At 46.1% G+C, this 11,671-nt stretch overlaps 1 protein-coding gene across 1 annotated transcript; it reads left to right on the top strand.

Moving 5' to 3' along the window:
* The first annotated feature begins 6,100 nt into the window (after positions 1–6,100).
* On the top strand, positions 6,101–7,996 carry LOC311525743 (brain-specific homeobox/POU domain protein 3). The gene is made up of 2 exons (XM_084638083.1): positions 6,101–6,298; positions 7,076–7,996. The coding sequence occupies exons 1-2, from the start codon at positions 6,179–6,181 to the stop codon at positions 7,976–7,978; spliced, it is 1,023 nt and encodes a 340-aa protein (XP_084494209.1). The 5' UTR covers positions 6,101–6,178; the 3' UTR covers positions 7,979–7,996.
* Positions 7,997–11,671: the final 3,675 nt, after the last annotated feature.

Genomic DNA, 11,671 nt, shown 5'->3' with positions numbered 1-11,671 from the left:
CGCCACTTACTCTCTTCAGCCCGCCACTTACTCTCTTCAGCCCGCCACCTCTCCTCCCGGTCATTTTGTGCTTTCCTGCACTCTGACATAGAATCATAGAATCATAGAATATCAGGGTTGGAAGGGACCCCAGAAGGTCATCTAGTCCAACCCCCTGCTCAAAGCAGGACCAGTTCCCAGTTAAATCATCCCAGCCAGGGCTTTGTCAAGCCTGACCTTAAAAACCTCTAAGGAAGGAGATTCTACCACCTCCCTAGGTAACGCATTCCAGTGTTTCACCACCCTCTTAGTGAAAAAGTTTTTCCTAATATCCAATCTAAACCTCCCCCACTGCAACTTGAGACCATTACTCCTCGTTCTGTCATCTGCTACCATTGAGAACAGTCTAGAGCCATCCTCTTTGGAACCCCCTTTCAGTTAGTTGAAAGCAGCTATCAAATCCCCCCTCATTCTTCTCTTCTGCAGGCTAAACAATCCCAGCTCCCTCAGCCTCTCCTCATAACTCATGTGTTCCAGTCCCCTAATCATTTTTGTTGCCCTTCGCTGGACTCTCTCCAATTTATCCACATCCTTCTTGAAGTGTGGGGCCCAAAACTGGACACAGTACTCCAGATGAGGCCTCACCAATGTCGAATAGAGGGGAACGATCACGTCCCTCGATCTGCTCGCTATGCCCCTACTTATACATCCCAAAATGCCATTGGCCTTCTTGGCAACAAGGGCACACTGCTGACTCATATCCAGCTTCTCGTCCACTGTCACCCCTAGGTCCTTTTCCGCAGAACTGCTGCCTAGCCATTCGGTCCCTAGTCTGTAGCTGTGCATTGGGTTCTTCCGTCCTAAGTGCAGGACCCTGCACTTATCCTTATTGAACCTCATCAGATTCCTTTTGGCCCAATCTTCCAATTGGTCTAGGTCCTTCTGTATCCTATCCCTCCCCTCCAGCATATCTACCACTCCTCCCAGTTTAGTATCATCCGCAAATTTGCTGAGAGTGCAATCCACACCATCCTCCAGATCATTTATGAAGATATTGAATAAAACCGGCCCCACGACCGACCCTTGGGGCACTCCACTTGATACCGGCTGCCAACTAGACATGGAGCCATTGATCACTACCCGTTGAGCCCGACAATTTAGCCAGCTTTCTACCCACCTTATAGTGCATTCATCCAGCCCATACTTCCTTAACTTGCTGACAAGAATACTATGGGAGACCGTGTCAAAAGCTTTGCTAAAGTCAAGAAACAATACATCCACTGCTTTCCCTTCATCCACAGAACCAGTAATCTCATCATAAAAGGCGATTAGATTAGTCAGGCATGACCTTCCCTTGGTGAATCCATGCTGGCTGTTCCTGATCACTTTCCTCTCATGCATATTTGCCTCCACGCATCATCATACATTATTTGCCTCCACGCATTCATCTGTGCTCTGTCAGTGTGGGAGGACAGCATGAGCTCGGAGAACATTTCATCGCGAGTGCGTTTTTTTTTCTTTCTAAGCTTCACTAGCCTCTGGGAAGGAGAAGATCCTGTGATCATTGAAACACATGCAGCTGGTGGAGAAAAAAAAAGGGACAGCAGTATTTAAAAAGACACATTTTATAAAACAGTGGCTACACTCTTTCAGGGTAAACCTTGCTGTTAAGATTACATACATAGCACATGTGCTTTCGTTACAAGGTCGCATTTTGCCTCCTTCCACCGCGTGACTACCCCCTCAACCTTCCCCCCTCCCTGTGGCTAACAGCGGGGAACATTTCTGTTTAGCCACAGGCAAACAGCCCAGCAGGAATGGGCTCCTCTGAGTGTCCCCTGAAGAAAAGCACTCTATTTCAACCAGGTGACCATGAATTATATCTCACTCTCCTGAGGATAACAGAGAGAGATAAAGAACGGATGTTGTTTGAATGCCAGCAAACATACACTGCAATGCTTTGTTGTACAATGATTCCCGAGTACGTGTTACTGGCCTGGAGTGGTAAAGTGTCCTACCATGAAGGACGCAATAAGGCTGCCCTCCCCAGAAACCTTTTGCAAAGGCTTTAGGATTACATCTAGGAGAACCGCAAATGCCAGGGCAAAGTAATCCTTTCACATGCTTGCTTTTAAACCATGTATAGTATTTTAAAAGGTACACTCACCAGAGGCATTTCGAAAACTGGAACGGAGTTCTGATAGCACGGATTCCTCTCCCCAAACAGCGATCAGATCCCGTACCTCCCGTTCGGTCCATGCTGGAGCTCTTTTGCGATTCTGGGACTCCATCATGGTCACCTGTGCTGATGAGCTCTGCATGGTCACCTGCAGCTTGCCACACTGGCCAAACAGGAAATGAGATTCAAAAGTTCGCGGTTCTTTTCCTGTCTACCTGGCCAGTGCATCTGAGTTGAGAGTGCTGTCCAGAGCGGTCATAATGGAGCACTCTGGGATAGCTCCCGGAGGCCAATACCATCGAATTGTGTCCACAGTACCCCAAATTCGAGCCGGCAACGTCGATTTAAGCGCTAATCCACTTGTCAGGGGTGGAGTAAGGAAATCGATTTTAAGAGCCCTTTAAGTCGAAATAAAGGGCTTCATTGTGTGGACGGGTGCAGGTTTACATCAATTTAACGCTGCTAAATTCGACCTAAAGTCCTAGTGTAGACCAGGGCTATGTGATCTCCAAAGATGCAGATTTTATGGCCCCAGCTCTGCCCCACCCTTGCCTGCCTATTGCCTTTTGCTGCCACAGGGAGCTCCCATGGACTCTGTGCCATAAGGGAATGGGCATTCCACTGTAGCTCCCAGATCCTGCCTTCTCACTCCAGCACAGCAGAGCATAGCCAGTTCTTCTGCCAAAGTCTTTCCACAGTCATGGAGTTTAATATTTCCTCGGACACAATCTCTAGACACTCATCAGTGATGTGCTACATAGACACAGTTCATTGATTCATTGCACACTTCTTTGGCCAACCACAATCCAATGGCTTGAGAATGGATCACAAGACTAGAGCCTCAAAGGCTGGCTCAAGCCCTGGACTTGCCTAGTCTTTGCTGGTGTTCAGACTCTGGTTTTGGTGTCATCTCACCCAATTAGACTGTGTTTTGGTTTTTCTTTCAACCATCCCTTCCAGGCTGCCCTCTTCTCCTCTCTCTTCCTCCCCATAGTTTTTAAATCTTCCAGTTTCCCAGCTTTACTACTGTGTGTGCAGCCACACCTGCCACCTTCTTCTGTGGCCCTAGAAGATCTCAGGTGCCAAGCTGGGTCAATAGTGAGAGGGGAGCCCAACAAGAAACACCTACATTCTGTAGAAATCCCGCTGAGGCCGTTAGCTTTGAACCCACTGTCTCATAATAGCATTGGGCATTATGTTGGTACAGGGCCAGTACAGAGCCAGCAGGAGGTGTGTAATACTAAGGCCTTGTCTGCATGAGAGCATGCAGGTGTTGCCTGCACTGCTGCAACCCCCACAGACCTGTGACATGCTATGTGTGTTCAGTGCTGCACATTGCACGTGCTCTGAGCAAGCATCTTTTTATCCACCTTCCTGTCACACTGCACCGTTGCAGTGCCACAGTATACAGCAAGCACTGGGAAAGCGCCTGCAGCAGTGCACCTAGTCTTTCCCTGCAATCCTTCAGTGCACCTGCTCACCCTTAGTGGCAGCTTGGACAGCTTAGTGTAGTGTCTTTGTTGCCTGTCAAATGGCTGCATGCAGGCCTGAGAGCATCTAGAGGGCTGGGCTGGGCTTGGATTTGTAAATTCCACCAGTTGAGAATGGGCCCGAGCATTATCTCCATGTAGACTTTAGTTGAATGGATAAATTACAACAAAACAGTGAAGATGGGGGTGGAGGCGAGGAGTTTACTGAAACACAGAGGATAACTAGCTAGCTAAATCCACAAGCATGGTAAGCCATCTGGTACTGCACTAATTCTTACAGAATAACAGAGTACAGATAAATACCCCATATTTATGATTGCCAAAAAAATTTATTAGAGTGGGTAAAAAAAATCATTGAAATATTTTTTCAACAGAGAATTGGCTTTTGGATCAAAATGAAATTTTGTTGTAGAAATTTTTCATTTTGGTTGGAATAGTCCAGATTTTTATGGAAATTGAAAGCAAAGATTTTTGTTAAAATGTCAGGTTTTGGTATTAAAAAACTAAACTTTTTTTTCCAGAAGTAATTTTTGAAAACTGACTTTTTCTCTCAGTTTTTTTTTTAAAGTGAAAATGTTTTAGCTTTTGGTTTCTCATTGAAACCCAAAATAAACAAATGCATAAATAAATTCAACAGAAATTTTGAAAAAAAGATTTAAAAAAGTCCTCTGGAAAAATAATTTGTCTTTTTAAAAAATCGATACCATATACTTAAATATATTCACCATTTTTATGTGAGACATTGCTAGTTATTCTGTGATGACAACCCTTTGACAAACCATTTTTTATTACAGCCAATACCACTTTAAAAGAAGTCAAAATATGATTGATCAATAAATAAAATAAATTTCCTTTAGTCATGTGTCTGTGTTGAAATCCTGGTTTCAAACACCCTGAGTCTTTGAGACAAAGTTTGCATCCAGATTCATATCCAAACTTTGTGACTAGCCTCTACTCAATTTTTGAAATCAATTTAATTTAAAAAACCAATACGATAGGAGCAAAAGGCACAAAAGCAGTTGTTTATAGCACTGTACAGATATAGCACGATATTCTAGAACAGACAGATTCTGATTTAGAATAATTAGCACAGCCTCAATCCTGCAAACACTTTTAAGGTGTCTGCTTACTTGGGTGAGTATTCCAGTTGACTTCTCTAAGCAGAATTAAGTCAGTGGGTTAGTTTGGTTCATCATGAGAAATATACAGTAGCCACTTCAGAAGAGAAGATATCACAACCAGGATATTGTTGGAGACTAATATTTTAATTAAATCAATGGCTGAACTTATGGGAGACACATAAGTACACTTAGAGCTTGTTATTTGTTAAAATGATACTATTAAATTAGCTCCTTTCTTGGTTAACAAATTGTTTGGAGCCAATCCTGATTTTCTTCCCAGACAGTCTTTATTTCTAAATATTTACTGGAATGTTTGGACAAAGGGTTTTTCCAACTATAGGTGGGTTGTGAACTATTTTTTTTTTGATGGGCGGGATATGCTTTTTGTGTTGTCTGATTGGTGATCTAAGTCACATGCTCCTCAACCCTGACTCGCTGACAAACTTTTTATACAGGAGGCGAAGGAAATGATGTACAGAGTGGGGATAAAACATTCGAAGCTGGCTGGAGTGGAAATTCAGCCGTGAGTGAAGTGCCCAGGTTCTACAGGCAAGAGGCCCATGGAAGCATACAGCTAGGAAGATAAAGAACAACAAATGAACAATGTACTTTCAGGTACAGCTCTTCAGAGAATTAACCATTCCTGCTAGCATATCTGGACCCAGCCAGGATTCATGAACATTGTCATGGATACTCGCTGACCAGAACTCGAAGCATTTATCCACCACCAAAGTATACAGATATCCATTGACTTTGTGCTGTTCAGGCACCCTTCCTCAGTGAGCCCTCAGACTGAGTCAGACGTTAGGGCTTGCCAAGAATATCCTCGCCTTCATTCCAAATAAATATGGGGTAGTTGCAAACGAATGCAGACGCAGAGACAATAATTATTGGGTGATTCATCTAACCGGGTGCTCCTAACCAGTTTCGCTCAGGCCAAGAGGTCAAGGAACTTTACCTTGTTTCACCCATTACCGGCGGGAAGAGCATTTTTCAGCGAGTTGAGGTGCTGGCAGCTGGCCCTCGCACCCTGCTTGGGAGACATTCGGGCTGGGCTCCGAGGCAGTGTACCAGTCCCGCTGCACAACGGCATCAATGCACCCGCAGCCACCTGACTGCCTGCTGGGGCGGGGACGGGAAGGGGTGGGGAACGCTGGGGCCAAGAGGCTAGTGAGATCACAGGATCCTGCTCGCCTTCTAGGGGAGTGGTGGGAAGAGGAGGCGGAGTCTGCAGCCAGCTCCCCCAATTGGAGGGGCTGGGGGCGGGCCAGGGTAAGTCTATAATGCCATTGATGCTGTGATCAGCAGTCAGACAATAACAACAGACCAAAAGAGCAAAGCTCAACGGATTCCACCTGCCCATGCAGTAGCCATACGGTGCCACTGCGTCTCTTTTCCTCTCTGTCACTATGATGTCTATGAACAGCAAGCAGGCTTTCAGCATGCACCCCATCCTGCACGAGCCGAAATACACCCACCTGCACACCAGCTCGGAGGCCATCAGGAGAGCCTGTCTGCCAGCCCCCCAGGTAAGCGGCACAAACAGCCCAGCACGCCCCTTAGAACGGGACTGATGTCGGGGGTGTTGTCTCCTTGAGAGGGCTTTGCTGCAGGCTGCCTGAGAGCCCCGCGCTAGATCTACATGCATTTCAATTTATTTCATAGGCAAGTGAAAGAAGCAGGACAGCGGATGGATTATTTTTATTTAGTGTCTTCAGCTAATGCTTAGACCCTCTGTGTGATGGGGATTCCGCAAACTGCCTCTAACTTTTTTAAAATAGTTTATTATTACTATTATTATTACTATTACTATTACTATTTTATTATTTTACAAGCAGTCACATTCAGCAGAATCTCTCCAACTAAATTGGCGATAAGTTTGTCGGGCAATTTCGATTCCTTTCTCCTGGAAGGAATATAAATTCTGTGTGTTTGAGGGGCAGTTTGCTCAGTGCTTCCGGTTTAAGAAATAAGAAATGGTTTGCAACTATTTGGAGTAAGAAAAAGAAATGGTCTCCCTCACTTTCTGGGCGTGTTTGCCGGATTTAGGTCCATGGCCTGATTTTATTCGTTTTTTCAAAAATCTCTTTGCTTTCGAAGAGCGTTCCCTTGAAGACTGGGTTAGATCATGTTGTCATTGGCTGCTAATTCTCCTAATGGGATGTTGGGTCCTGACACCGAAGCCTCTCCTGCTCCCCTAGTCTGGGGTGCCCGTTGCCTGTCACCAGTCTTGCCCCCCCTTCCATTTCAGAGAGCTATCGCGTGCTTTACACTCTTCTGGCATTTTTGTTTCTTTGTTTCCTCAGATCCAAGGCAATATCTTCGCGGGTTTCGATGAGACTTTGCTGAGAGGGGCTGAAGCTCTGGCAGCTGTGGATATAGTGTCTCAGAAAACCCATCCCTTCAAACCAGATGCCACCTACCACACCATGAGCAGCGTCTCCTGCACGCCTACCTCTTCTTCGGTTCACCTGCACCACCCCTCGGTGCTGACCACCCACCACCCTCATCACCACCACCAGCCCTCGCAGGGCTTGGAGGGGGAGCTCCTGGACCACCTCAACTCTGCCATTCCGCTGGGGGGAGTGCCCGGACCCGAGGTGGGCTCCACGCCCTCCCACCCGCACTCCCACATGCCAGCCCTCAACCACATGGCTCACCACCCTCAGTCCATGAACATGTCCCACCCCCACGGCTTGGCCTCCCACGCTGTCATCTCAGGCCCCGAAACAGAGACAGACCCCAGGGAGCTGGAGTCCTTTGCTGAGCGGTTCAAGCAGAGGAGGATCAAACTTGGGGTGACCCAGGCAGATGTGGGCTCTGCCTTGGCCAACCTGAAAATCCCAGGTGTTGGCTGCCTGAGCCAAAGCACCATCTGCAGGTTCGAATCCCTCACCTTGTCTCACAACAACATGGTGGCCCTGAAGCCCATTTTGGAGGCTTGGCTGGAGGAGGCTGAGAGGGCGCAAAGAGAGAAAATGACCAAGCCCGAAATCTATACTGGCGGGGACAAGAAACGCAAGCGCACTTCCATAGCAGCCCCGGAGAAGAGGTCGCTGGAAGCTTATTTTGCTGTGCAGCCCAGACCTTCCTCGGAGAAAATTGCAGCCATTGCAGAGAAGTTAGACTTGAAGAAGAACGTGGTGCGCGTCTGGTTTTGCAATCAAAGACAGAAACAGAAAAGGATGAAATTTTCTGCAGCCTACTGAGAGCTGGAGAGGGGATGGGAGGGCAGAGAAAACCTGTGTAAACCCCCCCCCCCCATCCCCCAAGCCGGCCCTGGAATGATCTGCCTCCCCAGCTCCTAAATCAGGCAGATTTTTTTTTAAGGGAAAACCACCAAGAACTGGTGACTTCTTTCTCCCCTCGAATCCGCCGTTGTCTCTGCAAATCAAGGAACTGGGCATAACAGTGTTACTAATAAAGACTTTTTTAAAAAACAAAACCACACAGGAGAAAGGTATAGAACTATCCAATAGTCCTGGTGAGTGAACGTCAGGGCTTGTGTCTTTGAGATGAAACCCGCTTACCCCCTCACTGACTACTAGAAAATGTCAGAGGAGAAAAAAATTCAATGAAACTTGAAAAAATGTTTATTCTCAGTTTCTTTTTATTCTCTTTTTATATTTATGATTGTAAATATGTCCTTGTGATGGCACTCCACCGGGGTTGGAAAGTTCCGTTCTGTTAGGTTTCTGTATAGCACATGTCATCAATGTCGAAGTCTTTTTATTTAAACAAGCATTCACTTGAAGGGCTCCTCACCTCCACACACACTTGCATGGTTTACTTGTCTTTCCCCTCTCTCATCTAGCTGCAAATCCGTCGCATTTTTGCAATAACTGTTCTGTTTCTACCTCACCAGCTAAAAAAAAAAAAAAAAAGGAAAAAAAGAGAAAAGGAAAATGATATCAGGTCAATGGATTAATGGTTTGTTTGGAATATTGGGGTCTTATTTTGCTTTTGTTTTACTTGAAATATTTAACGTCCATATACTTTCACTGTAAAAACGCTTTGACAATCAAATAATTAAATCTCATATTTATATTTCCCCTTGAAATGAGTGTGATAACGTGTCAGTAACTGGTCTACTTGCTTCTCACCATAAAAGCTCTTGGATTTGGCATATGAGTTTCTTTTCTCTACACAATTCACTCGTTTCTGTGCGTTGGTTTTTTTCCGGGATGCATTGACCCAGGGGAAAGTTTTATTTTTGAGAGGTCTAACTTATATGTAACTTAAAGAAAACTCACTATGGTTATCAGAAGTTATTAGTAAATAACTTGTTACTTTGCAAATATTTAAAGCTGCACTTTCTAAGGCAAGATTTTTTTTTGCTTTGCTTATTTAATAGAGAAATTTGCCTTTGTTTCCTTTTTAATGATTATTTAATTTTGTTGTGTGTGTGCTGAATGAAATTTTGTGTCTGTGTATGCTACAGAATTTCAAATAAACCATGCACGTTTTACCTCACTCATTCCTTGGCTCGTGGTACTTATTGCAGGGGGAGCTGTAGGGAACAATATCCAAATAGAAATGCCCCCCTTTTTAGCAACTACATATCCCGCAGAGCAAAAGTTCCCAGTCGCTTATGCAGCCTACTTCTGGCTTGCTACAAGGTAGCTTCTTTAGCAAGCAACTGGGAGGGGGAAAAATCCAACTACAAATGTTTTTAAAATTGCCAGGACCGCAGCCTCTTCTTTAACCAAAATTGCGGTCTGTTTGATTCGCGGTCACAACACCTGATTTGCCGTGATAGCAGTTGAATTGCAGGCACTATATTTCTTGAATCGGTTGTATTGTGCTGTTGGCAGAAGAAACCCCAAATGCAAAGCATTTTAAATCGAACAAATTAATTCACCTTTCGCTAAACAAGGTTTTAGTTGTACCATGAAAACGTAAACACTGAATCCAAAAATGTAAACACTGGATTCCTGCTAGTCAGGGGAAAGAGGTATTTCTCCATTTAAGGAAACCTTCAACATGCACAACGTATTAGACAGAGAGAGAACTAAGTTAGCACCGGCCCAGGAATTCTAGTCGACTCCAGCGACTGTAAAATGTGATACCGAAATCAAAGAAATATTTAATTACAGGCATTTAGTTGTCAATAAAATGTTTTAACCTGAAGAGCTTTACATGAGCTTTGAAATTACAACACCCCTCCCCCACCCCCCATCTTAACGTTCAGGCATTTCTTGGTTATTTCATAAAAGTCATCTCGGGGCAGGGGCGGAATCTTGTTCCATTTGACAGCTAACTTGCAGGGGGAAAAACACGAATCGCAGGTCCTTTAGCAACAATCAGAATGATAGAACTGCTGTGGGATATTGGTATTACTTTGTTTAAATGCAACTTGCGTGTACACGCCGATCTGACTTAAGTGCGTTTACTTCTAATGCACTTTGAAGTGTGTGGTGTATACATACACACTGACATACAGATGTGTGTGAATCTTTGTTCTTCTCTCCTGTGGGTCTCAGAGTTTTCCTCAGGAGTTGCCAGCTAGAATTAAAGCGGGGAAGAGAATAGAAATGGCCCGGAGAAAACTCCTATCAGTACTGAAGGCAAACCCACAAGTTATCAAACAAGTGTAGACCTCTGTTGTCTGCCAATCCGACTCCAGCAGGTTTACACAGACACACAGACCCCCGCCTCCCCAGGGCGCGATGCTGGCTCAAATGACCCATGTCTTCTCTTCAATCTTCAGCAACTGCACATGGAAACTTCTCACCACATGAGCGCAGAGGGAGCGTCTCTCTCGGGAAAGCACATCGGCGCTGTTGCAAACTGGCCGAGTGTCCTCTTGCTACAGTGCCACTCTCCTCCCGCTCTCAGTCGGACCAGAAGAGAGCGGAGCTGTTCAGGCCGCATCAGCTGTAAAGACAAGTGCAGCCGGAATGGCCAAAAGTGCCTGGGACTGCTTAGAGCAACCTCGCAGCCTGGGGCAGGGGTTTCTAGTGTCATCTCCGTCCCCACGTGGGAGGCTAAGGAGCCAGAGTGAGGGGCTCAGGCGGGGAGGGGCGTTGCTGACACACACCTGTTAGCCCAGCCTGGCCTCTCGTGCTTCCTGAACGTTGTCTTTTTGTGCAGGGGCCTTTCTCCGATCCCTTGGGTCAGACGGGCAGCACGTGTGTGTCTCATTCAACCAGCGCTGATTATGGACCCTGCCCGCACAACTCCGGGGGAGGAGGTGGGGAGACAACACCAGAGACGCTTCCAAGTTTCCAGCCCAAACCAAACCGCAAAGGATCTGGGGAATTTCCCTTGTTTTCTTTTGAAACCAGCCCAGGGCTTATCAAAGGAAATTTTTTGTCATTAATCGGGAAGCAGATGAAGCCGTTTGACCCCCAGCTCGAAAGCGCGCTCGTCTTGCTGATCAGAGCCAGGTACTGGTGTTTCCCCCTTTCCCTCGGAGGTTGTCGTTCAATAACAGATACCAGGTTGGTATCTTTCCCCCTCCTCCCTTGAGCTGGGGGTCTGTTCAAGAGGCGTTTGCAGTGCTCAGCACTATGGATTCTTTTGGCAGACTAAAGACTCACCGCCCCATAGCAGCCTCTATTTCTTGCCTGACATGAGCGAGGCACTTGATTTTAGATCATTTCCCTTCTTCTCTGAGCTGAAACTGATCCCATGGGTGCTTACAACACTTCCCAGTGTCTCCGCTAGAGCCAAGAGCCCCAGAAGACTGCCGTGGACCGGTGGGTATGTCCCGGGGCCAACGAAAGTGATGGTACCGAGCTGTTTCTTTTCAGCCTGCCTTTTAGTTCTGACTTCTTAGGAAACCTCCCCCTTCCAAATGTGCGCGCTAGAAATACCCGGGTGTGTCTTTCTTGCTGGGAAACACTCTTCACAACCCCCCTTGCACTCTGCTGGAGAGATTCGATTTAACCCGAAATCAA

This window comes from Lepidochelys olivacea (genome assembly GCF_965140295.1).
Source record: "Lepidochelys olivacea isolate rLepOli2 genome assembly, chromosome: 9".
NCBI classification, from domain to species: domain Eukaryota; kingdom Metazoa; phylum Chordata; order Testudines; family Cheloniidae; genus Lepidochelys; species Lepidochelys olivacea.
The sequence above is the reverse complement of the archived record's forward strand: the minus strand, read 5'-3'. Positions and strand labels throughout refer to the sequence as shown.

Bases quoted from the DNA above. Each gene is read 5' to 3' on its own strand.
- LOC311525743 (XM_084638083.1), top strand. From the start codon at position 6,179: ATGATGTCTATGAACAGCAAGCAGGCTTTCAGCATGCACCCCATCCTG. The intron at 6,299-7,075 runs GTAAGCGGCACA...TTGTTTCCTCAG, and splicing joins CCTGTCTGCCAGCCCCCCAG to ATCCAAGGCAATATCTTCGC.